We start from the raw sequence: 23,824 nt of genomic DNA, 5'->3' as shown, positions 1-23,824 counted from the left end.
AAGGGGAAAGAGAGAGAAGACGGGAATAAAGAGCAAGAAGCAGTGAGAAGAACCCGCTCACCCTTTCAGATGGTACAATCCACCTGGGAATCTGAACCCCAAGTAGGGAATGGGATGGGCTTAAACTTTCCAATGCAAACATCTTAATTTTACAGCCCTGCTCTGTAGGCTACGAATCAATCATCCCTCCTCTCTCACATGCTTCGCAGCAAGCTATGAAGCGGGTACACGTATCTCCGATTTATGAAAACAGAGTCCTCTTGACAAACAGTGCTTTCTCCAAATCATGCACTCTGTCAGTGGCAGGTGTTCGACTTCAACATTGAACCACTTGCATTTCTCCGAAGGATGACTATTTTCGACGGCATAAAATTCAAATTCCTCGCCCCAGTCGGACCCATCCTGCCTCATCTGCAGTTATTTCCTCTTGGAACACGTTCTTGGCACCTCCATGGCTAGGCAGCCCCCCTACTGTGCAGATCCCGTTACTTGGAGTGCCCTTCCCCCAGGTGGAATGTCGCCTGGTAGTTCTCGGACCATTTTCCTCCTACGTAACGCAGTACAAATGACATTGAGAGTTTTATTTGTCTTCGGGAGATTGTCCCCGCCTAGCAACCAGTGCGTTGTAGGGCCGGATCCTAGCACAGAGCCCAGCGCAAATAGTGCGCGGATGTCTAATAGAAAAGATGAAATTGAGGCCAAACACTCCCCCCAACCCTGCCCTTCTTTGGCCCTGCGGCGGAATCTACCAGTGAGGGAGCCGCCACCCAGACCCGAGGGACGTCGAGCTGGGGGAGGCGGAGTTAGAGACGCCCGGGTGGCGGGGCTGCTGCGGGCTCTTTAAGAAGGAGCGCGGGCGCGGCCCAGGTAAGGGGCGGGTCCGTGGGCAGATCAGCGCTGCGCGCCGGAGCCGGCTGGGAGCCGGATTTGGAGCGCACGGCGCGGGCGGGGGCCGGAGGGGGCGGCGCGGCGGAGACTCCCGTGGCCTCCGACGCTCCTCCTAGCGAGCCGTCGCCGCCCGCCGCCGCCTGAGCCTCGAGCTCCCTCGCCGCGGCCCGGCCGCCGCTTCCGGCCGCTCACCTGGGACGCGCTGCCGCCCCCCGGCGCCTAGGCACCAGGATGAAGGACCGGCTGGAGCAGCTGAAGGCCGTGAGTGTTGCCTCACCCTGGAACCCGGCGGGTCGGGGGCTGCGTCCAGGCGTGGCTGCGTGGAGAGGGGTTTTGTTTCCCTTTACAGGTGGAGGTGGACGAGGTCGGACGTGAGGCCTGAGGTCCCCAAGTCCCCAGCCGCATCTTGCGCCCGTTCCTAACCCTCCTCTCTCCTGCCAGGTCATGTGTCTGGTGATTCATCGCTGGAAAGCCTCTAACCCTTCCACCCCCCAAACTGGACAGCGTCGGTCCGGGGAGCTGGGACTCGCGGGGAGTGCTTGGGCCCAGAAAGGCTCGCCATGGCGTCAGGGGTCGCCTCACCACCTGCCGTGGCTGCCTGGCACTGTGCCCCGGACCAGCGTCCTTCTCCCCCTCCTTGCTTCCTTGTTTACACCCCGGGGGGGCTCCAGGCCAGGCTCCCTGGCGACCTCTCAAGCTTTGAGCCACTCACATGCCAGGATGAGACATATCCTCACCAAGGGTGGTCTGTAATTATTACCCCCCCCCATCCCTTAGGACAGCTGTGATCAGGACAATGGTTCTGAAGGCAGATCGCCTCAGGCCTGAAAGCTACTTACTAGTTGAGTCTCTATTTTCCTCATCTGTCAAATGGGAATGATCATACAGTAGAGATTTGTTGCGGCGATCAGATGACACTGTGGAAGCATGGATTTTTGAGCCAGATATTCATTGACTCATCCCACAAATACTTGAGTGTATTCTGTGGGCCAGGCCCAGCGCTAAGCCTTGGAGATTCAGTAACATAGATTCTACCTTAATGGAACTTAAAATCGAGCCCTTAGTACTCAAGAGTGTGATCCATCTATTTGGGAACATGTTAGAGGTGCAGCAGCTAGCCCTGTAGAATCAGAATCTAATTATTCATGAATTGCCCCAAGTGATTGACCAGCGCATGAAAGTTTAGGGGCACAGGACTGGATTAGAACTGGGGTGTTCTCCTGGATCTACTACTTACTGGCTGTCCTTTAAATCCCCAGCCTAAGTTTTGTCATCTGCAAAATGGGTAGTTGTGAGGACTTAAAGCACCAGAGTATGTCTGGCATGTGGGTTTAGGAGTAAGTGGTAAACAGGATGCTAATAACTGTAAATGCTCTTTGGAAAGTGCAGGTTTCAGGGACTGTTGAGGTGATGTTGCTCCCTTGTTTGGATGAGACCTTTATGACCCTTTCACCTGCAGAGGCGGAGGCAGCCGAGGAAGTAAGAGAAGGGGACAGTCACTTACTGTGGGGGTGGACTCCCTGCCTCATGCTTAGTCATCCTGGTTACTGATGGGGAGAACTTATTGCCACTGTTTTTGTAGATGAGGAAACTGGAGTTACAGGGGTAGGAAGGATGCCCCAGGACACAGAGCCCTTCTGGGGACACCTTGAGAGGAAGCCAGGCTCCTGACACCCTCCTTTGTACTCTTCCTTGGAGCACACCCATCAGGGAGACAGAAAAGACAGACGACCAGGGTTGTGAAGATCTTTCTGTGTTAGCACACCCAGCCATCATAAGAAAGTATGAAACTGAACAGCAAGGCAACTCTCTTCCCTGAGCTGGGCAACCTATTTCCAACAGAAGGTACTCCAATGGCCCTTTTCAATAGCTCATTGTCAACAGTGAGCAAAGAGTCTTAACTGAGCTTTGAGTTCCAACAATAAATTCACTTTGCCAGGGAACCCAAGCAAGTCCCCTTACCTTTCTGTGGTTGCCCTTTGTAAAATGAAGCTAGTGATAGTTTTCCTCCGTTTACCTTCTTGGGGTTTGACGAGAGTGAAACATACACTTTTACTCTGGGAGTGTTGTCCTGGTTTTGGAGTAGGGTGCTGCTTGGCAGTGCTGTCTGTGCCCAGAGGGCAGGGTTCCCAGGCTTCTCATTGTTATCCTGGACTTAATTATTGTGCTCCTCAGAGTCATTTTATTTCTGTGCTTCTTGAGCCCTCCTTTGTAAAGCAAGGAATTGGGTTGATCTCAAATAATTGGCATTATTTTGTGGTTTTTGTGCAGTCTGTTAATTAAGGTTTATGTGGATTTTGGTGTCTAGTCTACGTCCTCCAACCCCCCCACGCCCTAAGGATCACCTCAGGGCAATGAGGTAGACATCTTCTTGCTCTGATTCCTGTTACTGGAAAGCATTTGCTGACCTGCGGGAAACTTCACTTTGAGCAGGCTGTACAATCTTTTTCTGTAGTGATCTTTCTAATCCCTGGGGTGAGGAGATTTTAACTGCCTCTAGATAGCTGGGAGGCTGTCCCATGCACGAGATTAACTTTGCTTTTTACAGTTATGAGAAGAACATGTGGGATGGAGGGGTAGAAAGTAGTAATCTGGAAGAAAGCATTTTTTTTGTTTGTTTGTTTTGTTTTTAGTCACAGCTGCCCAAGGATGAGGTCAGTAGCGTGCCCTCTAGCATGAGAGGGAGGTAAGAAACGTGTTGAGATGTTGACTGTTGTAGGAATTTGAGCGTTTCTTTAAGGCAGGGGTGAACTGGTAGATTTAAGGCTTCTACCAACCTGAGAATGTATGATTCTATAAAATGCTTCATTGGAAGCCTGTCCTACGGCTTTAGATGCCATAGAGACTGAGACCTTGGAGTTGCATCTGCAAAGTGGATCATCATCCTTTCCCTGTAGGGTAATTATAAGTCACCGCAGTAAAGGTGAGTTCCCCAGTCTTGGCCCTCTGGGAGCAAGGTCCACACTGAAAGTCAGAGTTTCCTGAGGCTATGGTCACAAGGCCAGACTCACCTCGCCTCTGGCACTGCTCTTCCTGGGAGGCTCCCCGGCAGCCTGTCTGACTCAGAAGGTCTTCCTCACTGATTTCTTAGTAGCTGAACTTTGAATGAACGGAGTCTGGACAATTCCTGGCCCAGGGATATTCACCTGGTTGTCTTTTTCACTGGGCAAACATTTAGTGAGTACCTACTGTGTGCCCGGCCCTAGAATAGGTGCTGGAGTACATTGGGGATAAATGCATGTATATGCTCTTGATCCTTAGTAACTTCATAGTCAGGTAGGGAGGCAGGAGAGAAATGGACACTATGCCACCGTCCTTGTGATAGAAGCAGCCCCAGGAAGACCTGTTGGCTGGCCTCTGGGGGGTGAGGGATGGACAGAAGAAATCAAGCTTCAGCTCAGGTCCCTCTTCAAGTGCAATGTAATCTCTTCTGATGCATGTAACATGTCCTGAGAAGAAAGGTAGGATCCTGATTTTCTCAGCTACTTCCACGGTGAGAGCTTCAAGTATAAACCGTGAAGAACATATGAACCATGGGGCATCAACAGAGTTGTGTGCGCATAGGACCTGTTGGCCACCACCATTAGTGCTTTTGGTCCTCTGTGTGCTTTGCAGCCTAGTGGACATATTGTTAGGTGGAATTATTATACAAAGTCCTGGTATTAGAGGGTAAATGGTTCCATGGAGAAAACAAAGAAGTGTATTACGTGAAAAGAGCACCAGAAATAATGAAAAGTTGATAATGATAATGGAGAAGCCATTGATGTATGGAATTGAGGTCCAGGACTTTGAACCCCCTTAAAACTGATCTGTGGAGGACTAGAAATGACCTGCATGTACTGGCCCCTTCAAGACCAGCACCAATAGTGACATACTAATAAAATCAACCACCTGGGACTTTGAAGGCCAGACTTATTTTTTACCTTCTGTTCCATTGTGTGCCTTGTTGCTTCCTAAAATGGCTGTTCTTGGCCTCCTTCCCCACTGGAAGTTCTAGGATCTCTAAAGCAGGTGTCCTCAAACTGCGGCCCGCGGGCCACATGAAGCGTTATGAATTGTATTTGTTCCCGTTTTGTTTTTTACTTCAAAATAAGATATGTGCAGTGTGCATAGGAATTTGTTCATAGTTTTTTCGTTTAAACTATAGTCCGGCCCTCCAACGGTCTGAGGGACAGTGAATTGGCCCCCTGTTTAAAAAGTTTGAGGACGCCTGCAAAGGATCAGTGTTCCTCGGGATAAAGTTAGACTGTAAGCCTATCAGAAATATGGAGCCATCCTTATGTTCATTTAAAGCTTAACTTGGTCAATAAATATTTACTGTGCCGAGTGCTTTGCATCATAACCGAACCTTGACATACCAATTTGCTCCCTTAGTGATAAGATTTCTGATAGTCGGGATTCCTGCCTCTCTTCTCTGTGCCTGGAAGGATTCATTCTCTAGGAGAGCTGTTTTGCTGTGAGCAGACGGGAAGCAGAGCTGAGATGAGAGTGATGGGGATTGAGTAGGGATTACAGGCCCATCAGCCAGGGGCCAGAGAGTGCATGGATGAGAGAAGGCGATTAATTTTATTTTTATTCCTGTGAGGGTGGGAGGAGGCTGGGGGCTGGCAGGTGCTAAGGGAGAGATGGGTGTACCTGTTGTCTTCTTCCCCACGCAGTGCTTCCTCCCTGCCTTTTTCAAAATTCCTACCCGTCTTTCACAAGCCGTTCTTTACAGGCAGTGCTCTGTAACTGCAGCCTGTAATATTTGCTTCTGTTCTGGCAGCTTACCTGGGCTGTATGTAGCTTTGCAATGAAATAGTTAAGTCAGTAGGGTTTTTTGTTACCTGGGGGTGGGTTTGAAGCCACCTTCCATTTATTCTTTTATGAGTTGGACTTTTTGTCTTCTATGCCCTATCCTTGATGGTTTCAGTACTTGTTATCATTATATCAGTTACAATAACAATGACCATTTATTGAACAGTTACTTACTATTGGACAGGACTTAGGTTGGGTTCTTCACATAGCTTGTCTCAAATCCTTTCAACCATGCGAAGAAAATAAGTAATCCTTATTTTACAGGTAAGGGAATTGAGGCTGAGGTTTGACTAAACCCATGTCTGGGAAGTGGTGGGATCAGGAATTGAACATGTCACCCTTACTTCTTCCTAACACCCTCCACTGTATTTGGTCATCTTCCCAACACTCTCGTATGTCCCTTGGTGCAGCAGATGTGATCATTCTCTGGGGCCCAGTGCCTAGCACTCTGCATGGCAGGCATGTATTAGACATATTTCTGTTGGCTGATCAGCAGCAGCTCGGCCTGTATTCATCCCTCATTCATTATTATGACTTAACTTTTCTTGCGCCATTCCCTGTGGGTTGGTGAAACTTTAGCTGCTTGAAGTGGAACATTTACCCAGGGAACCCATAAATTTGCTAATGAAGCCAGAGGTCGATGGTCTATCCTCCAGGACAGAGTTTCAAGGGCTCTCCCTAAACCCCCAGCCCAAGATGACATGGAAGCTTGAAAATGGTGGATAACGCATTGAAAATCTGGCTACTGCATTTTTCCCTGGCAAAATTCTACTCATTTCTTTATGCTGGATTCCAGTGTCATCACTGTGGGAAAGCTTCCCAGGCTGACAGCATTGACCCTGCCTGTCTTGGGATCCCTACAAACTCTTTATTTTTGTAGGTATATATAAAAATGGCAGTTTCAGAAGCTGCCTGTCCTGTTAGGTGCTGAGCTTTGGGAGAGCATGGACCATGCGTGCCTTGTTCTGTCATCTCCCTTCCCTGCCCAAAGCCTGGAAAGTTGTAAACCAAATGGTGCAGTGAATGAATGGGAATACTCTGCAGCTGCCTTTACCCCGGATTGGCTTCATCTCCAGCCACCTTTATGTTAGGCCCCTGTGCTACTCTCCCTTCCAGCCCACCCCTATCTCCTCTGTTAGGTCATTCTGCTTTCTGTCACGGGACCATTTCCATGGCAACTGTCCTCAGTCTCTGTCTGGAGAGTGAGTGAAGTTCAACTCCTAGCTAAAGAGATTAGTGGAGTGTATACTGCCTGAGTATGTTTATTGTCTGGTTCAGGGCATTTTTTTTTTTTTTTAATAAATTTTAAATTTTAGGTTACTTTCAGATTTACAGAAAAGTTACATAGAGAGTATAGAGAGTTCCTGTCTGCATCTCTCCTGTTTCCCTCATTGTTACATCTTACACCTACCAAAGCTAACAAATCGATATTGGTGCTTTATCATTCCCCAAACTCTAGACTTTATTTCACCAGTTATTCCATGTTGTGTGTTGTATCTTCTTAGATTCAAGACAGGATACCACATTGCATTCAGTTGTCCCTTCTCCTCAGCTTCCTGTGGCCTGTGACAGTTTCTCAGCTTCTTTTTGTTTTCTGTGACCTTGTCCTTGTGGCCTGGCATCTGTTTTATAGTCCTTTGGGAGCGCATTTCCTGTGACCAGTGCTGCATGCTACAGCTGCGGTGGGGGTGGGGTTGCTGTTAAGAGGCATCACTCCAGATGGCTGAGGACAGAGGCTCTGCAGCCAGCTGTCCAGGCTACCCTCCAGTCTGCAGGATCTTGGGCAGGTTTATTCTTTAGTGTTCTCAACTGTAAGATGGGCATGTCCCCAGAAAACTGGTACAGATTCATGTCAAATAGGAAGCATGTGTCTTAGAAAAATCCTCTGCACACGTCCAATGTTCATTGAATGTTACCTATTGTGACTATTATTTAAGTATTCTGGAATGACCACGATGAGGAGGGGCTATGGTACAGCCTGAAAGGAAGGGTCGAGGAGAGGGCTGAGGATGGAGTGAGACACTGTTCATTGCTTCCTTCTTCTGTGTATCCTTGAGAACTGAAGGCTGTGGAGTGTTCAGGAGCCGGTACCCAAGGGAAGAGGGAGCGAGGAAGTCAGAGGCAACAGGCCTGGGGTAGAGGGGACAAAGGACACCTGAGCTTTCCAGGAGGAGAAGAAGGCCTTCTTTGAATCTCCTAGGATGGCTCCTGGGATGAGAAAGAAATCAGGAAAAACCTGTGGTTTGGGTGGGGGGTGGGGGGGTAAATTCACTCAATCTTCAAAATTTCCCCAAGGAGTCATCTCTACAAACATTCTCTAACAGACTTCCATCTTCCTTCCAGGCTCCACCTTGAATTCAGGAGTGGTTGGGCACCTTATCTTCTCCTGGTATATAAATCATTATGCTAAGAGCTGTCATCATGAATTGCACGGAGTGTATGTGTGTATGTGTCTGTTTCCTGTGAGACCATGAGATCCTGGAGAGCAGGAGGTCTGAGTTAGGTCCGAGCATCTGGACTATTGCCTGGCAAATGTTAGATGTTCAGGTAGTGCTAAATGAATGAATGAATTGTTCTCCGCATGGAACCTTGCAGTGAGAAGAACACTGTGGGTGTGGTGGGTGGTGCAGAGACCCCCAGGTCCCTCTCTGTATAAATGTAGCAGTGAACAGAGAACATTGGATTGGACCTAGCATTGGATTAGTTCTAGTCCTGGCTTTTTTCCTTACTAGCTGGGTCATTCTGGATGAATTAACGTTTCTAACCATAGAGTCCTCATTAGTATAAGTAACATCCGCCCAGAGGGGCCCCTTTTACTTTAATTCTGCCTGTCTTTTTTCCTTTCTTTTTTCTTTAAAAAAAAATATTTTTTCACCAAAAAAGCAATGCCTGAGACTATGCAAAAAGCAAAGGCAAACCTTCCTTCCGTGAGACTTCTCACTGCTGCTTCTCTACACTCAGCTCAACACAGCGTGTAGGGATGGGACAGGATGTATGTCCCTTTGAAACACATGTAGAAGATTAAGAAATACTGATAGAAATACTGATAGTGTGCTTAAGATACAAAGAAACTGTCAAATTATACAGAATATACATCATATAGGCCACGTTCCCTCGCAGTGATATAATTAGAAATTATTAACAGCAATAGTCCTTTCCAGGCTGACCCATTTTGGAAATTTTAAACTATCTTTCTAAATAACTCTTGGGCTAAAAATAAAGTAGAAATAGTCTAAATAGTCTACTTTAGACTATTTAGAAATGAGTGATCACAAGATTCATAAGTATCAAGCAGAATTCAGCTCTAGTTCTTTAAAAGCATATAGTAAAAAATGACAGATTTAAAATATATGAAGAAAATTCCAGTGACTACATGAAATCCCCTCTTTTGAGACACCCATTGTCTCTAAGAACTGAGAATAGAGTCATGTTTTTAGCAGAAACTCTTTAACTCTTTTTAGAGAAAAGAAGACCTGATTCTCTGCTGTAGATGGCATAGTCTCAGGCATTTAATATGTGCCCAGAATGGCTCTCAACATTTCAGGTGTGATAACTTGATTAAATACTCACAACAATCGTGTGAGCAAATTATTCTCTTCTTACAAATCAGGAAACTGAAGCAGAGAGGTTAAGTACCTTGTTCAAGTTCACACAGCTGCTTAGAGGCAGAGCTGGTTCTCAGCTTGGGCGGTCAGACCTCTCTTTGCACCTCTGCACACAGGCCCACTCGTGAGACTACCTACTGGAGTCTCAGGCAGTCAGAACTGTCTCTGCATCTCTGCACACAGGCCCACTTGTGAGACTACCCACTGGTGTCTGCATTCATTCATATAGATAAATCCAGCATAGTTTTATGGATGTTTCAGCATCCCCTGAAAAGCAAGAGTGTGTCACTAAAAAAACTGGGGTGGGGAGGGTGGCCTCAGCTGGTCTGTTGTCAGTGAGAGCAGGGGCCCTGGGCTCCTACAGACTTTTGCAAGTCCTAATGATGCCATTTATTAGCTAAATAATTTTAGATGAATTATTTAACCTGATTAAGTAGTTGCCACATCTGTAAACGGGGAAGGTACTATTTGTCCTTCATAGGGTTTACATGAAAATTAAATCATGCATTTGAAACCACAACAAAATATACACTGCTATTATCCATATTATCTGCTATTATTATCATTATGGCAGAACACATGGAGTGGGATCCTCCGGGACTTGGGCTCCTGTCCAGTCTGCGTCTTTGGCCTTGGGCTTATCTTCAGTGTCTTCATCTTTCAAATAGGGCTAATTATTGTCTCACATTATGCAGCTATAACAACATCTTGATAGTAAGAGCAGGAGGCCCATCTAGGGTGTCATTATCAGTTGATTTCCTCTTGGTTCGTCTGACAAGTGTGTTGGGGAAGATGCAATTCAGAGAAAAGAGGAAGTGTTCCCTCTGGGAGAGTTTCACTGAAAGAGAAGACACAGCTCAGTGAGAGAACTGGGCACTGGAGAAGGGTCGTCTGACTCTAAATGGAGAACAGAGAGCACCTGGTGCCTCCTGAGAGCCAACACCCAAACTCAGAATTTCTGGCTCTTTAAATTAAAGAAGAGAGACTGGAAGAACCAGATGTCATTGTGTCATTGTCTCTTTAAATCAAATTTATCAGGAGAAAATCTGGGTTAATAAAGAAGAACCTGTGTCTCCAGAGCTACGATCCGTTTAAATATGGAGATTAGAAGGTGCAAGAATCTGTTATGCTTACCTGTCTGTGCTAGGAGGGCCTACCATCTTTTAATGCCCCAGTGTGCCCCAGGGACATCAGATATGTCCCTTCCCCTCTGCCGTTAATTCCTTCACCCATAAACTCTTTCCTGGGAGCTCCTGGGCTTTCTGTCTTGTGCTAGGACCCTTTCATCTCCCTGGGGTCTGGCATGTGTGGCTGAGGGAGGGTCAGAGAACTGATGACCGTGGAGAGGGCTGAGTCATCCCTCTATTTGGGGATAATTCCCTTTTTCTTTATCCCTTTTGCCTTGCTGCTCTGATGTGTAAAATTTCTTAAGGAAATGCTGATGATTTAAACTTCTGTTGCAGCTGTGTTTTGACTTGAGCAGGCATGAGGGGCTCTCTTTCTGCTTCCTAGAGCAGGCACGAGGGGCTCTCTTTCTGCTTCCTAGAAGGCGTCCATTCATCTTTTCCAGCTTTCTTTAGCTCTTTTCCAGTCCAACAAGACGCTTTCTTTGGCTGGGCATGGTGGCTCACGTCTGTAATTCTAGCACTCTGGGAGGCCAAGGAGGGTGGGTTGCTTGAGCTCAGGAGTTTCAGACCAGCCTGAGAGCTAGACCCCCATCTCTAATAAAAGTAGAAAAGCTAGCTGGGCTCTGTGGCAGGTGCCTGTAGTCCCAGCTACTTGAGAGGCAGAAACAAGAGGATCACTTGAGCTCAGGAATTTGAGGTTGCTATGAGTTATGACGCTATGGGCACTCTAGGTGCAGGGCAACAAAGTGAGACTCTGTCTTAAGAAAACAAACAAAACCAACTGTTTTCTTAAAATGAAATCTTATATATGCAATCCTAGTGTATAAAGCAGTTAAAAGTGAAGCTATGCAGATTGGAGAGGCCCAGAAGCCCCAAGAGCCCCACCTGCTTGACATCCCCATGTCTGAATCCCAAGTAGTTCTAAGGCACATGTGAGGTGTCCTGGGCTTCCACAAAGCCGCCCTGGAAAGCTAAGCTCCTTATGTGGTGAGAAAACCAAGGCTTAACATAGACAAGTGCTGTCCCCCCGGCCCATAGCTCTGCTTTCCTAGTGCAGGGTGCTTTCTGCAGGGCTGGGCGGAGGCTTTCCTGGGTCCCTGGCTGCACTCAGTGGGAGGCTGCTCTGAGTAGGGTATAGTGAGATAAGAAGGGGTTAGGACACATGACCTAAGCTTGAGCCCTGGCTCTGCAAATCAGTAGCTGGGAGACCTCAAATAACTCTTCTATCTTCTCTGACCTGCAGGTTCTCAACTAGAAACTGTAGATGGGATTTGTTGACGTGGGCTACATAAAGTAGCTTGAGCGTTGGGGCCACCTGGCCCTTCGCAGGGGCTCTGTGGTTTGCAAATATAATTTTATTACTTATATGAGCTACTGGAGAGGGACTCCTCAGACTAAGGATGATAGAGAAGGCAGAGAGAGAAAGGCAGTGAGCACGGAGGGAGAGGAGTTCTGAGATCCTGAGGTCTTTCTGCTTTCTGTTCAGAGACGTGGTCATAGCCCTGGCTGTCCTCTCTGAAGTTTGGGACACATTTCAGGGGTGAGGTCGGGGGAGATCGCAGGTTGTTGGTCATTAATGCCTATGTCACTGGTGGTATCTCCCATCTTCTGGTTCGAAAGAGGCTTCCGGAGGCTGGACAGGGCAGGAAGCAGGTGGCAAGGCTTGTGGTTCTCACAAAAGGTTTTTTATTGTGGCTAATATTGCAGCTACTATAACGTTTCTATTACCACATGCTTTGATTCTTTGATAAAGATGCTGAAGTTCTCTTCTTGTCTAAGCTTAGTCATGTGGGCTGAAGATAAAGGGCATTATGTACTTCCCTTGCCCTTGGGGTCCCTGATGCCTATAAACGCACACCCAGGTTGGAGGGGCAGGAGTCCTTGCTGGGGGTCGGGCGAGCCCACACCGAGGGGAAGCATGGTGGGAGTTCTAGTTTCATGAGACTCGGGATAACATATGCTGACAGGGCCTCTTCCTCGAATTTGCTGATTTGGGCTAAACTTTATTATTGTTATTTTATATTTTTGGAGGCAGCATGCTACAGTGGGAAAAACCGTGTGTGGGAAGAAGGAAATCCATCATTCCTGTCTGTGTCAGTAACGCATCATTTGGTCTTGGGCTTTGGTTTCTTGTCTCTAAATTAAGGGATTTGATGGTAAAATCTTGAGGTTTGCATTCATCCCTAAAAGTCATATCTTTTTTTCTCTCCTTTCCTCTTCAAAGATATACTTATGTTCCTAGAAGGCCAAGGAGGGTGGATTGCTTGAGTTCAGGTGTTCGAGACCAGCCTGAGCAAGAGGGAGACCCTCTCCCTACTAAAAATAGAAAAACTGGCTTGGTGCCTATAGCACAGTAGTTATGGCTCTGGCCACATACACCCAGGCTGGTGGGTTTGAACCCAGCGTAGGCCAGCTAAACAACAATGACAACTGTAACAAAAAAATAGCCCGGCATTGTGGCGGGCGCCTTAGTCCCAGCTGCTTGGGAGGCTGAGGCAAGAGAATTGCTTAAGCCCAAGAGTTTGAGGTTGCTGTGAACTGTGATGCCACGGCCCTCTACTGAGGGTGACATAGTGAGACTCTGTCTCAAAAAAAAAAAAAGAAAAACTAGCCAGGGGTTGTGGTGAGTGCCTATAGTCCTAGCTACTTGGGAGGCTGAGGCAAGAGGATCCCTTGAGTCTAAGACTTTGAGGTTGCTGTGAGCTATGACACTATGACACTCTAGCACCACTCTACCAGGGCAACAGAGTGACTCTGTGTCCAAAAAAACAGACAAACAAAAAAAACCACTTATGTCCAGGTTGAAGCCATAGAAAAATTGACTTGGTTAAATCTTATATGTAGTTACTTTATTGAGTTTTTACTGTGTGCTATACATTACATGAGGAACTTCAAAATGTTACCTTATTTAATGTTGTGAGCCCTGGCAGACGACATATATCTTTTACAGAAGGAGGAGGCAGGGAAGAGGGGGATGGACTTTGCAGGGATTCTCTTTTGTAAACCCGAGAGTAAATTTTGGCAATGCCGTAGGCATGCAACCACTTTGCACATGATGGGCAGATTTAGTCAGTTGACACCAAATGAACTTTTTATAGGTGTGTGCCCAGCTCTGTGCCAGGTACCCTGGCATTACCAAAGACTTCTAAGATACTATATCTGATCTCAGGCTTCTTAAAATTGACCTTGGAAGTTAGAATTGCAACTCATAAAAGTATTTGAAAATATGAACTGAGGCAAGTTTTGTGGGGGGAAAGTGGGACCTGAGCTGGGCGTTGAGGTCTGAGTTTGGATAGGAGAGGAAGGTGGGGGATGTGTTAGTCATATGTATATTGGTGGTGGTAGGGAAGGCAGGGACATAGTGCTAATGTTAGGTCATTAAATATGAAAGGTACAGTTTTGAATCAAGAGTTTAGTTTATTATATCTCAAACAAGTAATGGTTCAGTTAATCAAATCAGACCGTCTTAACATGGTTTTGCTATCTTAATGGTAGCTTGTGTCTGCCAGCGCAAAGAAGCTTGGAGAACTAGTAGCAATGAAATCGTGAAAGGAGTTTTTCACAGCTTGTTGAGAATTGAATATTTTTCCTTGCAAGAAGTGGTTCAAAGCCCAGAGAAAGTGGTAGGCGTCGGTGCAAGGTCTGGTGAATACGGTAGATGATGGAGAGTTTCCAAGTTGGAGCAGTGTAGAAAGCCCCAGAGCAGGAATAAATGGGGTGTGTGCAGAGGACAGGAGAGTAGGTTGACAGTGCATGCGGGTCTGGTGGAAAGCAATGGGCCACAGTAGCTTCCACATCATGGGACACACAGGCTGAAGACTTTTATAGAGAATCATCATGCATTGGGAATTAGGGATGTTATGGGATTGGAGCAGAGAAATAATAGAGGTAGCGACTGTGTATACGGCCTGCTGCTCCTGCAAGGTCCAGCAACACACCTATTTTTATTTATTTATTTATTTTTTTGAGACAGAGTCTCACTCTGTCACTCAGGCTAGGGTGCCGTGGCATCATCATAGCTCACAGCAACCTCAAATTCCTGGGCTCTAGTGATCCTCCTGCCTCAGCCTTCCATGTAGTTAAGACTACAGGTGCCTGCCATAATGTTCTGCTAAGTTTTTCTATTTTTAATAGAGCCAGGGTCTCACTCTTGCTCAGGCTAATCTCGAACTCTTGAGCTCAAGGGATTTCCCTGGCCTCAGCCTCCCAGAGTGCTAGGATTACAGGCATGAGCCACTGTGCCTGGCCCAGCAACATGCTCTTATTTCTGTTACTCAGATGAGGAAAATGAGGCACAGAGGGGTTGCCCCATCTGTTTAAGGCTCAGTGACTAGCATGGGATGGAACAGGTGCAGAACCCTGGCCAGCTTGACACTGCGTAACTCATCTTACTGACTTAGCCTGTAGTGTGAGGGCTTCTGGAGCAGGGAGAAGAGGAGGAGGGCAGTGATGACTCATAGGAGCTTCTGTTCTTTTAGACCTACCTGTTTACACCAGGTGATGGGGAAACTGGTATTTATTAGGGCACTGGTGTGTGTCTGGTATTGTGCTAGAAACTTTCCATGTGTGATCTCTTACAGTCCTCACAGAAGACATGGGTGTGTGGTGATGTTACTATTTACACATAAGAATCTCAGGAGGGCACAGGGCTTTGTTAAGCTCCCACAGCCCGTAATTGGTAACAAAGTTCTCTCACAAAGGGTGGACCAGGCTGCCTGGCTAGAGCCTGCTCAAGGCCAAGCGATGTGCATATTCTTGGGAGTCTCAGGACCTTACAGTACAATGGACAGCTAGGTGCCTGCCTCTCGTGCTTCAGGACACAGATGTTCCCAGCCTCCAGAAACTTTGCCTCTTCCCGCTTCCTCAGCATGTGTGGTTGTTTGAAGATTGAGTTGACATCTTGTGGAGGATGTACAGGCATGGAGTTGGTGGTGTAGGGATGTGTGTGTGTGTGTGGTTTTTATGTGTGCTTGTGTATATGTGGGTGTGTGTGTGATGTGTGTGGGGTGTGTGTTTTGGTGTTTGTGTGAGGTGTATATATGTGGGGTATGTGTGTATGTATGTGGCTGGGTGTGGGTGTATATATGTGTGTGTATGTGTGGGTATGTTGGTGTATGTATGTGTATGGGGGTATATGTATGCTAGGGAGTATGTGTGTGAGTGGTGTGGGTGTACGTGTGGGTATGTTGGTGTAGATATGTGTGTGTGGGTATATGTATGGGAAGATGTATGTGTGTGTGTGGGGTGTGTGGGTATATGAGTGTGGCTGTATGTGTGAGTGGTGGGTGTTCGTATATGTGTATGTGTCTGGGGGTAGGTGTGGGTAAATGTATGTGTGTGTATATGTGTGTGTGTGTATGAGGGTGGGTATGGTGTGGGTGTATGTATGTGCGTGTGTATGTGGGTGGGTTTATGTGTGTGGGGGTGTATGTGTGTGTGTGGGTGTATATATGTGTGTATGTGCACGCGGGTGGGTGTGGGTATATGTGTGTGTATGTGGGTGGGTGTATGTGTGTGTGTGCGTGTGCGGGTGTATGTGTGCATGTGGGTGTATGTGTGTGTGGGTATATGTGTGTGGGTGGGTGTGGTGTGGCTAGGTGTATGTGTGCGTGTGGGTGGGTGTTGTGTGGGTGAGTGTATGTGTGTGTGTATGTATGTGTGAGGCTGGGTGTGGGGATATGCATGTGTGGTTTTGTGTCACACACACTTGGAGTCTCTCCCTTCAGCGTGGGTCTCCAGATGATGTCTGAAGTAAGGACACTCTGAACAAAAGCTCATTAACTTGCCTTCCAAGAGGAAGGGGTTCCTGTTTTCTAATGAGGATTACAGAGATCTTCTTGGGAGCTAGAACTTTGTGGAGAATACAGAGGGGCCTGAGTGTTTATGATACTTGGTGAAGGGAACATTTTATCTCAGACTTTAGAAGCTGATGGGTGAATCTAGGCTGCTGGGCTCTGTGAACTCTAGTTATTTATTCAGCTGAAGTTGGTTACATTTCTGTTATTTGCCTGGTGTGTGCTAAGTACTCAGTAGACATGTGGAATAAATTAATTAATGACTAGTACAGTACTCAGTTTTAATTGCAAGTGACAAAAGCTTAGTCTGACTAAATGATTAAAAGAAATGTACTGGAAGGATGCTGTTCAGTATATTGAAAGAAGACTGAGGAAGATGTGTTAGAACATGATCAAAGCCAAGGGAAGGATGGGAGCGAGGATAGCTCTGGGAGTTTGATGGCCATCTCTGTTGGGTCCTGCCCTTGGTTGACCTGGTCCCATTCCCTCCAGACTCCCTTCACAATTCAGACTCCTCAGGGAGCTTGAATCATGACTCACAGCCTCCCCAGAATCACCTGGGGAGGGTGAAGGGTATGCCTGCAAAGGAAGGTGTCCTGTTCACACACACTGTCTACTCTGGAGCACTCCTGAATCTCCAAGACTCTGTGATATGTGGGGAAAGATAGTTAAGCAGAGGGATAAATAATAGTAAGCTGTGATGGTTGTGGGGAAGGTTTGTACAAAGTGCAAAGGGAGCTTAAGGAGGTTTTAACTTTTGCTTGGGGGAGGCACTGTCAAGTGAGCGACCCAGGTTGTCTGAGCAATTTCTAAAGGCTGAGTAAATTTTGCCAGTTGGATGAACGTGTTTCAGAAGGAGCCCTTGTGTGACAGTGCAGTGATAGGAAGGAACGGTGTGTCCAGGAAATGCCAGGAGTTCCAAATGCTTGCTTGGACTAGAGAGTGTATCACAGAGGAGGATGTGCGACTAGGGCTGGATTTTAACAGTCCTTGTGTGTTCTGTTAGGTAGCGGGACTTTAAATTCTAGGAGGTGAGTTGTCATCGGATAACTTCAGGTCGCAGACTGACAAGTTTTGGGAAAATAATCAGGGCTCTCAAATTCAACTCGCTTGAATGTGGCTTTTATGCTGGGGATGCTGATTGTTCCAGACCAGCCAGAGAATGTTAGGAGAGCCAGTCAGGGGACTTGCCAGGTAGTTTGAGAACCCCAATATTTATGGGTATTCCCAGTGACTCCTCTTGCTGGAGATTCAGGTGGTGGTAGTGGGTGAGTGGCTCTCTTTGCTTGTGGGGTTTCCAGTGCTCCAGAGTGACTTACCTTTAACTTAGATGGCTGGAGGCACTGAAGGCCGTGAAAAGGCAGGTGTAGAGTGTTTACCCGCTGTCCCACCTCCATCCTCCACAACCAGTGATCTCTCTGTGCTTAGAAATCGGCAGTGAGCAGTACAGCTGCAGTCGGGAGCACATTCAGGAAGAATGTACAAATAGCTCTGGCCTTTGATGCTGGGTGGGAATGGAATCGCTTCCTTTAGATAACCACATTGTGATTTCATAGAGGAAGTTGGATGAGCTGGAGAAAGCCTGGGGGCCACCAGAGTGTGCTTCGGGGTGGGGCAGGCTTCCTCTTCCTTATAAATAGGAACTTTCAGCCAGGGAGTGACACAGGACCGTTTCCTTTGTAACAGGTGGTTTCTGAAAACAGGAAGATCCTACTGTGAGGATTTGAAGCTTGTGTTTTGGAGTTGTGTCTAGAACCTGTTTGAACGGTGCGGACAAGGGATCAGGAACGTGGGGTTCAAATCCAAAAGATGGGTTAGAATCTGCCTGTCTCCGCATTTTAGCTGTGCAACTTTTGCCATTTTAATTAACCTCCTGAATTTTTAGTTTCTTCAACTAGAATAAGTACAGTAATAGGTCATCACTACCACCATCGCCACCACCACAAACAGCAACAAAACCTAGGATTTATTGAGTGCTTACAGTGTACCAGGCACTGTGCAAAAGACTTTTATATTATCTCGTTTATTCCTTAAACATCCCTATGAAATAGATAGTGTTATCATCAGCATTTAACAGATAAGGAGACCTAGGCACAGCAAGATTAGTAACTTGATTGTTCCCCCTTCCTTTTCCCTTACCCCTAGCAAAATGTCACTAAGTGGTAGAACTAGTATTTAATTTCAGACTTTGCAGCACCGGAGTTTGATGTGTCGTGGTGCTCTCATGAGCTTTAAAGGAAGTTACTTATAAAATACTTAATATAGCTCCTGGTACTTAGTGAGCCTTCGGTGGTACTAGTTATTAACTGTTTTTATTCACACTTGGCTCCTTTTGTTCTCTTACAGAAACAGCTCACACAGGATGATGACACCGATGAGGTTGAGATTGCCATCGACAACACGGCTTTTATGGATGAGTTCTTCGCTGAGGTAGGCAGCGTCATGTATTTTTTTCCAAATGTATCTAAGGAAACAGAGCTTCCTTACTAAGAATAAAAAACCTCGGCTCTTTCAAGGTAGCAGAGAAAGGCCACACCCAGTCTTCTGCTGGGGCAGGATGGCTGGACAAGAAGTTACAAGGGGATTCTCTTTTCAATACTTACTTGGAAAGCTCTGACTTTTTAAATTTTATTAAGAAACTCAGCGGAAGGTCAATTGTCTATAGTAATAATTGAAGAGGTGTTTGTAAAGTCTGAATGCTACTTGGTAGTATTTTAATTATATCCTTTCCTGCCTAAAATTTATTATTTAAATACAGAATCAACCACAGGGTCACAGCCGTAAATGTAAAAATAAAAATGCATCTTTAGGCCTATGATTCAAATAGATTAAATTTGTTGCTTCCAAAAAATTTTATAGACCTTTTGACTTAATTCAAGGGATAACTGAGAAACCAAGAAACTACCAGCTTATGTGTACAGAGGCACATACTCTGATCCTAAAAGTCCTGGTTGGGATGGTGCTAAGGTAGTTAGCGAGTGGTGGGAAGGTTGCGGAGGAGTGTCATGGGCGGAAATACAGGCCTTGGAACCAGCTGAACTTGGGCTCACAACTCAGCCTTGCTTCTAACTAGCTGTTGACTTCATGAAGGTAGCATGCTGAGCCTTGCTTTCTTTTTCTGTAACTTGGGGTTGATAATATATTTCCCTGGAGGGTTATTGTAAGGCTCATGTGGCATAATGTTTGTAAAGCATACAGTGTAGCATCTGCTGTGTGTGTGCTCAGTGAATGATACCTCAAAAAACAAAAAGCTCACTATTGTTGAAGTTTCTGCCACCATACTCTGGCATCTTTATTTGGGTTTTTTATTTACCTGGAAAGAGAACAAGAGGCATGGTATTCTTTTTGCGGGGGAGAACGTAGGCCCTTCTTATCCTTCTCAATTATGGACTTGGAAGAATAACCAGAACCCTCCAGTTCTTTCAGTGGAGTAGAGTGGGATTTGACAGGTCATGCCCATTTACCTGTTAGAGTAATGAATGGGTTTAAGAGTTAACTCGAGCGTGTGGTGGCCTGATGGGGAAGTTGGCTGTAAACTCTCTGCAGGTCCCCACCCTCCTTGTGGGTGGGACTGCCCTTCTGGCGGAGGAGTCATAGTGAGATCAAACAACACTTGGGTTTTGTGAGTCCAGTGTTATTTCAGTTGTGGATTGTGGAGGAAAAGGTCCTTCAGTTTTGTGGGGGATATGGGGAGGGGTTTGAGATGTTTGATGTCACCGTGGTTTATCCTTACATTCTTGCCTTGGATAATCAGATATGAAGAATGTTTTCCCTAAGATAAGAATCTTCTTCAATTACTATGTTCTCCCTGTGCTCCGGAACCAGTATGAGGGTCCCTGAGAGGCAGTGTTCCTCCCAAGGTGGGGGGATAGTGGGCTCTATCCTCCAAACATGGTTTGAGTCCACATTCAAGCATTTCATAGCAGTGTGACCTTGGCCAGGTTACTTAACCTGTCTGAGCTTTAATGTCCTGTTCTGGAAATTGGGAATGTAAGTACCTAACCTTGCAAGGCTGTCATGAAGATCACACATCTGGAAAGCATTATCTTGATAGAAAAGGACTGAATGGATGATAGCGTTTTGGGAGAGGCCCTTTGAAGACTTCACAAGACCTCCAGGGCTGCTTGGTTTATTGCTGCTTTCTCTCTGTTTGATGCTTTGCTATCATTAGGAAAAAGACCCACGAAGCCCTATCATATTTAGAATAGAGAAGGGGGCAGCGTGGGGAGTGGGCAGAGCCTGGTCTTTGAAATTAAATACCTTATCTGCTATGACTTGTGCAATCTCGGTCACTTTCCTTAACCTCTCAAAGTCTCAGTGGGTTTATCTGTGAAATGGGAGAAAAATAATTGCCTCCCAGATTTGTTAGAGATTAAAGGAGGCAACACTCCGAAAGTGCTTAGCATGGGGTTCAGCAGTGTCACTTTCCTCCATTCTTGAATCTGATCGTGGATGGGCTCCGGGGGAGTAGGACAGGAGCACAAGGGAACAGATTGTGAGGATCGGGCTCCACAGACTCCGGTCGGAATCTCAGCTCGCCCCACTACTGGCGGTGATGACTTTGGAAAAGTTAACTCTTCTAAACCCCAGTTTCTTTGAAAGCAAGAATATTACCTGCTGGTTAAAATAAAATGAGAAAGAGTATCGGCTAGCATAGTGCCTGTCATCTAGTAAATATGTATTTGGCAAATTTTAGTTTTCATCACATTCCATCGCTCAATGTACTTGTGAATAAGTTCAGGCCACAATGTTCATTTTATAGCATGTGGTCTGGAAATATCCTTGAAATTGGGATAAAATTTCATTTCAGATCATAGGGATTTGGGGTAAAGTTCATTTCAGATAATATGGAACATGCTCAGTACACCTTGCAGGTTACAGTTAAGTAGATTTCTTTGGAAAGCACTCTTATGATCAAACTTATTTTTTGGACTCGTTCCAGGAGGTCTGTCTTGGGTATTTGCTGAGAGCTCATAGCATGAATCACAGCTTGGTCATAGAGGCATTTGCAAGGTGTAGGTGAAGGTATTTTTGGAATGTGATTCACACTGTTATATTCAAAGGATTGGCTCTTGGGTTTTCAGGCTACTTCGGCTGACCAAGCCAGAACCTGGTAAATAACAAACTCCATACTTTTGTCTAATTTGCAGTTGTCTGTATTTTCCTTGGTCTGTCTGCTCAGTTGGCAGAGAGATCAAAATTTCAGAGGAAATGGACCTGCCTTCAGAAGCAGAAACATTAGGGTTTTATTGTCCTATGTTCATTTATTTATTCATCAAAATATATGAGTCCTTACTATCATGCAGATAGTGTGATTGGTGCTGGGAATACAATATTCTGTGTGACAGGATCCCTGCCCTCTAGTGTCTCCTTACCTGGTGAGGGTGATAGAAATTTTTAACAAGTTATCATGTGATAATAGAAATGGCAACAAGCTCTGCCTGGAGGGAGAAGGAGGAAGTGCGGGAAGGTTTCTGTGGCTCTGAGCTAGTCCAGCCATCAGAATCGCCTGGGGAGCTTCTTGAACATACGCATACCTAATTTACAGGGGCTGGAATGGCTCAGACTTTTGGATTCGGAGAAAATTCTTTCAGATAATTCTGTTGCCTACTGCAGGTTATGAAGCACTGCAAAGTGATAGCGAGCCTTTGAAAGTTTTAAGCAAGGACATGATGGGGCTAGAGTGTGTTTTAGGAAAATCATTCTGATTGCAGTTTGTGGAGGGTGGGAGAGACCAGAAGTGGAAGGATAAGCACGTTGGTTGACGGAACTCATGGGACAAAGGACGAGAGCTTTGGACTTGAATCTGTGACCCCGAACAGCAGCATGGTGTATCATTTAGGGATGCTTTTGATTAGCTGTGGCTTAAGCAATGAAGATACGTAATTATGTAGCTAGCGTCAGGAATGGTGCAGTGGTGTGGGGGTTCTAGATCACGGTCTTTGTGATCCTCCTGGCTTTTCCCTTACAATTGCAAGTTAGTGTCTGCTCTGATTATCTTTTGCTATATAAGAAATCGCCCCCACATTTAGTGAAACAAAACAACCATTTTGTGATACTGACAGATTCTGTGGGTTAGGAACCTAGACAGGGCACAGTGTGGGGTGGATTATCTTCTGCTCCACAGTTTCTGGGGCTTTTACTGGAAAGACAAACACAGGGAAACTAGAAGCTTATATAGATGTCTTTATTCTGATGTCTGATGCCTGGAAGGAGGTCACTGGAAGGAAAAGCCCAGCAGAGACTGTCAACTGGAGCACCTGTACATGGCCTCTTCTGTGCTTGGGTTTCTCACAGTGTGGCTCGCTCCAGGCCACTGGACTTGTTCTGTGGGGGCTAAGTGCTGGAAGGCAAGTGTCTCAGCTGTGGAGGTCATACAGCACATCACTTCTTGCTCTATTATCAGAGCAGTCACAAGCTGGCCAAATTTAAGAGAGCAGTGCATAGATCCCATCTCTTGGTGGGAGGACCATTAAAAAATTTGTGTTTGTGTTTTGAAGCCACCATGGAGTCACAGTTCCATTGGCATCACCCTGCAAGGGATTGCAAGCAGTAAGAAAGGGAGCAGCTAGAAAAGTCCAAAAATCCTTTTATCAAAGAAGAAAAAGATCCAGATCCTTCAAGCTGACTTGGCCCACTGGCAGGTACAGGGTAACAGTCATAGTCACCCTTAGCTGGAAGGGACACCAGGAAAGTGAGAACTTAGCAAAGGTTCAAGATTGCCACTGACTTGATCGTGATTCATCCTCTTGGGCTGTTTAAAAGAAAGAAAGGGCAGGATCAGGGACTGGTTCCTTAGTGGGTCAAACCACCTGTCATGGGTGGCAGCGTGAAATGCAGATGACCTTCTGTGATCAAATATGTTTGAAAATTCTTCCTCTTCCTTTCCTCTCTTGGAAATTTAAAATGCACGTGAACTTGTTAAAGGCTCCAAGAAGTCCTGTAATAAAGAAACCTGCTTGACTTGACAATCCTAGCATTTAGTCTTTCACGGAACCTTTTCTGACATGGACCTTCTGTTAAGAAGGATGAACGAATACACTTTGGAAAATGCTATTATAAAGTTTTCTTTTTGGAGTGCTGTCTTAGACCAGTTTGCTCTATCAAAGTACCATAGGCTGGGTGGCTTATAAACAAAAGAAACTTTCCCCCCACAATTCTAGAGGCTGAAAGTCCAAGATTAGGGTGCAAGAGTGGTCAGGTTCTGGTGAGGCCTCTCTTCTAGGCTGCAGACTGTGGTCTCCTTGTATCCTCACACAGCGGAGAGAGAGAGCAAGCTAGCTCTTTGGACTCTTCCTGTAGGGGCACCATCTGATCACGAGGGCTCCCCCTTCATGAGCTATTTGGATTCTAAAGGCCCCACCTTCTAAGTACCCTGTTTTCCCGAATATAAGACAGTGTCTTATTTTAAGGTGTGCTCCCAAAGATGCGCTAGGTCTTATTTTCAGGGGATGTTTTATCTTTCCTGTAAGTAGGTCTTATTTTCGGAGGATGTCTTATTTTCGGGGAAACAGGGTAGCATCACACAGAGGATTAGGCATCAACATATGAATTTGTGTGAGAACACAGATGTTCAGTCCATAGCAGGTGTGCTTAAAAGAAAAAACTGAGG

The 23,824-nt window shown here is 46.0% G+C and overlaps 1 protein-coding gene across 7 annotated transcripts in view; it reads left to right on the top strand.

Annotated features, from left to right (window-relative positions):
- The first annotated feature begins 442 nt into the window (after positions 1-442).
- Positions 443-23,824, top strand: part of STX3 (syntaxin 3) — a 45,686-nt gene continuing 22,304 nt past the window's right edge. Inside the window, exons 1-2 of one of the 7 annotated variants that reach the window (XM_053561061.1) lie at positions 443-1,149; positions 18,559-18,642. In XM_053561061.1, the coding sequence (XP_053417036.1) occupies positions 1,120-1,149; positions 18,559-18,642 (114 nt within the window). In that variant the 5' untranslated portion in view covers positions 443-1,119. The remainder of the gene's footprint in view (positions 1,150-18,558; positions 18,643-23,824) is intronic. The other 6 variants (XM_053561065.1, XM_053561066.1, XM_053561062.1 and 3 more) reach the window with 6 other exon arrangements.

Source organism: Nycticebus coucang, chromosome 14 (genome assembly GCF_027406575.1).
Source record: "Nycticebus coucang isolate mNycCou1 chromosome 14, mNycCou1.pri, whole genome shotgun sequence".
Lineage (NCBI taxonomy): Eukaryota > Metazoa > Chordata > Mammalia > Primates > Lorisidae > Nycticebus > Nycticebus coucang.
This window is presented reverse-complemented; position numbering and strand designations above follow the sequence as displayed.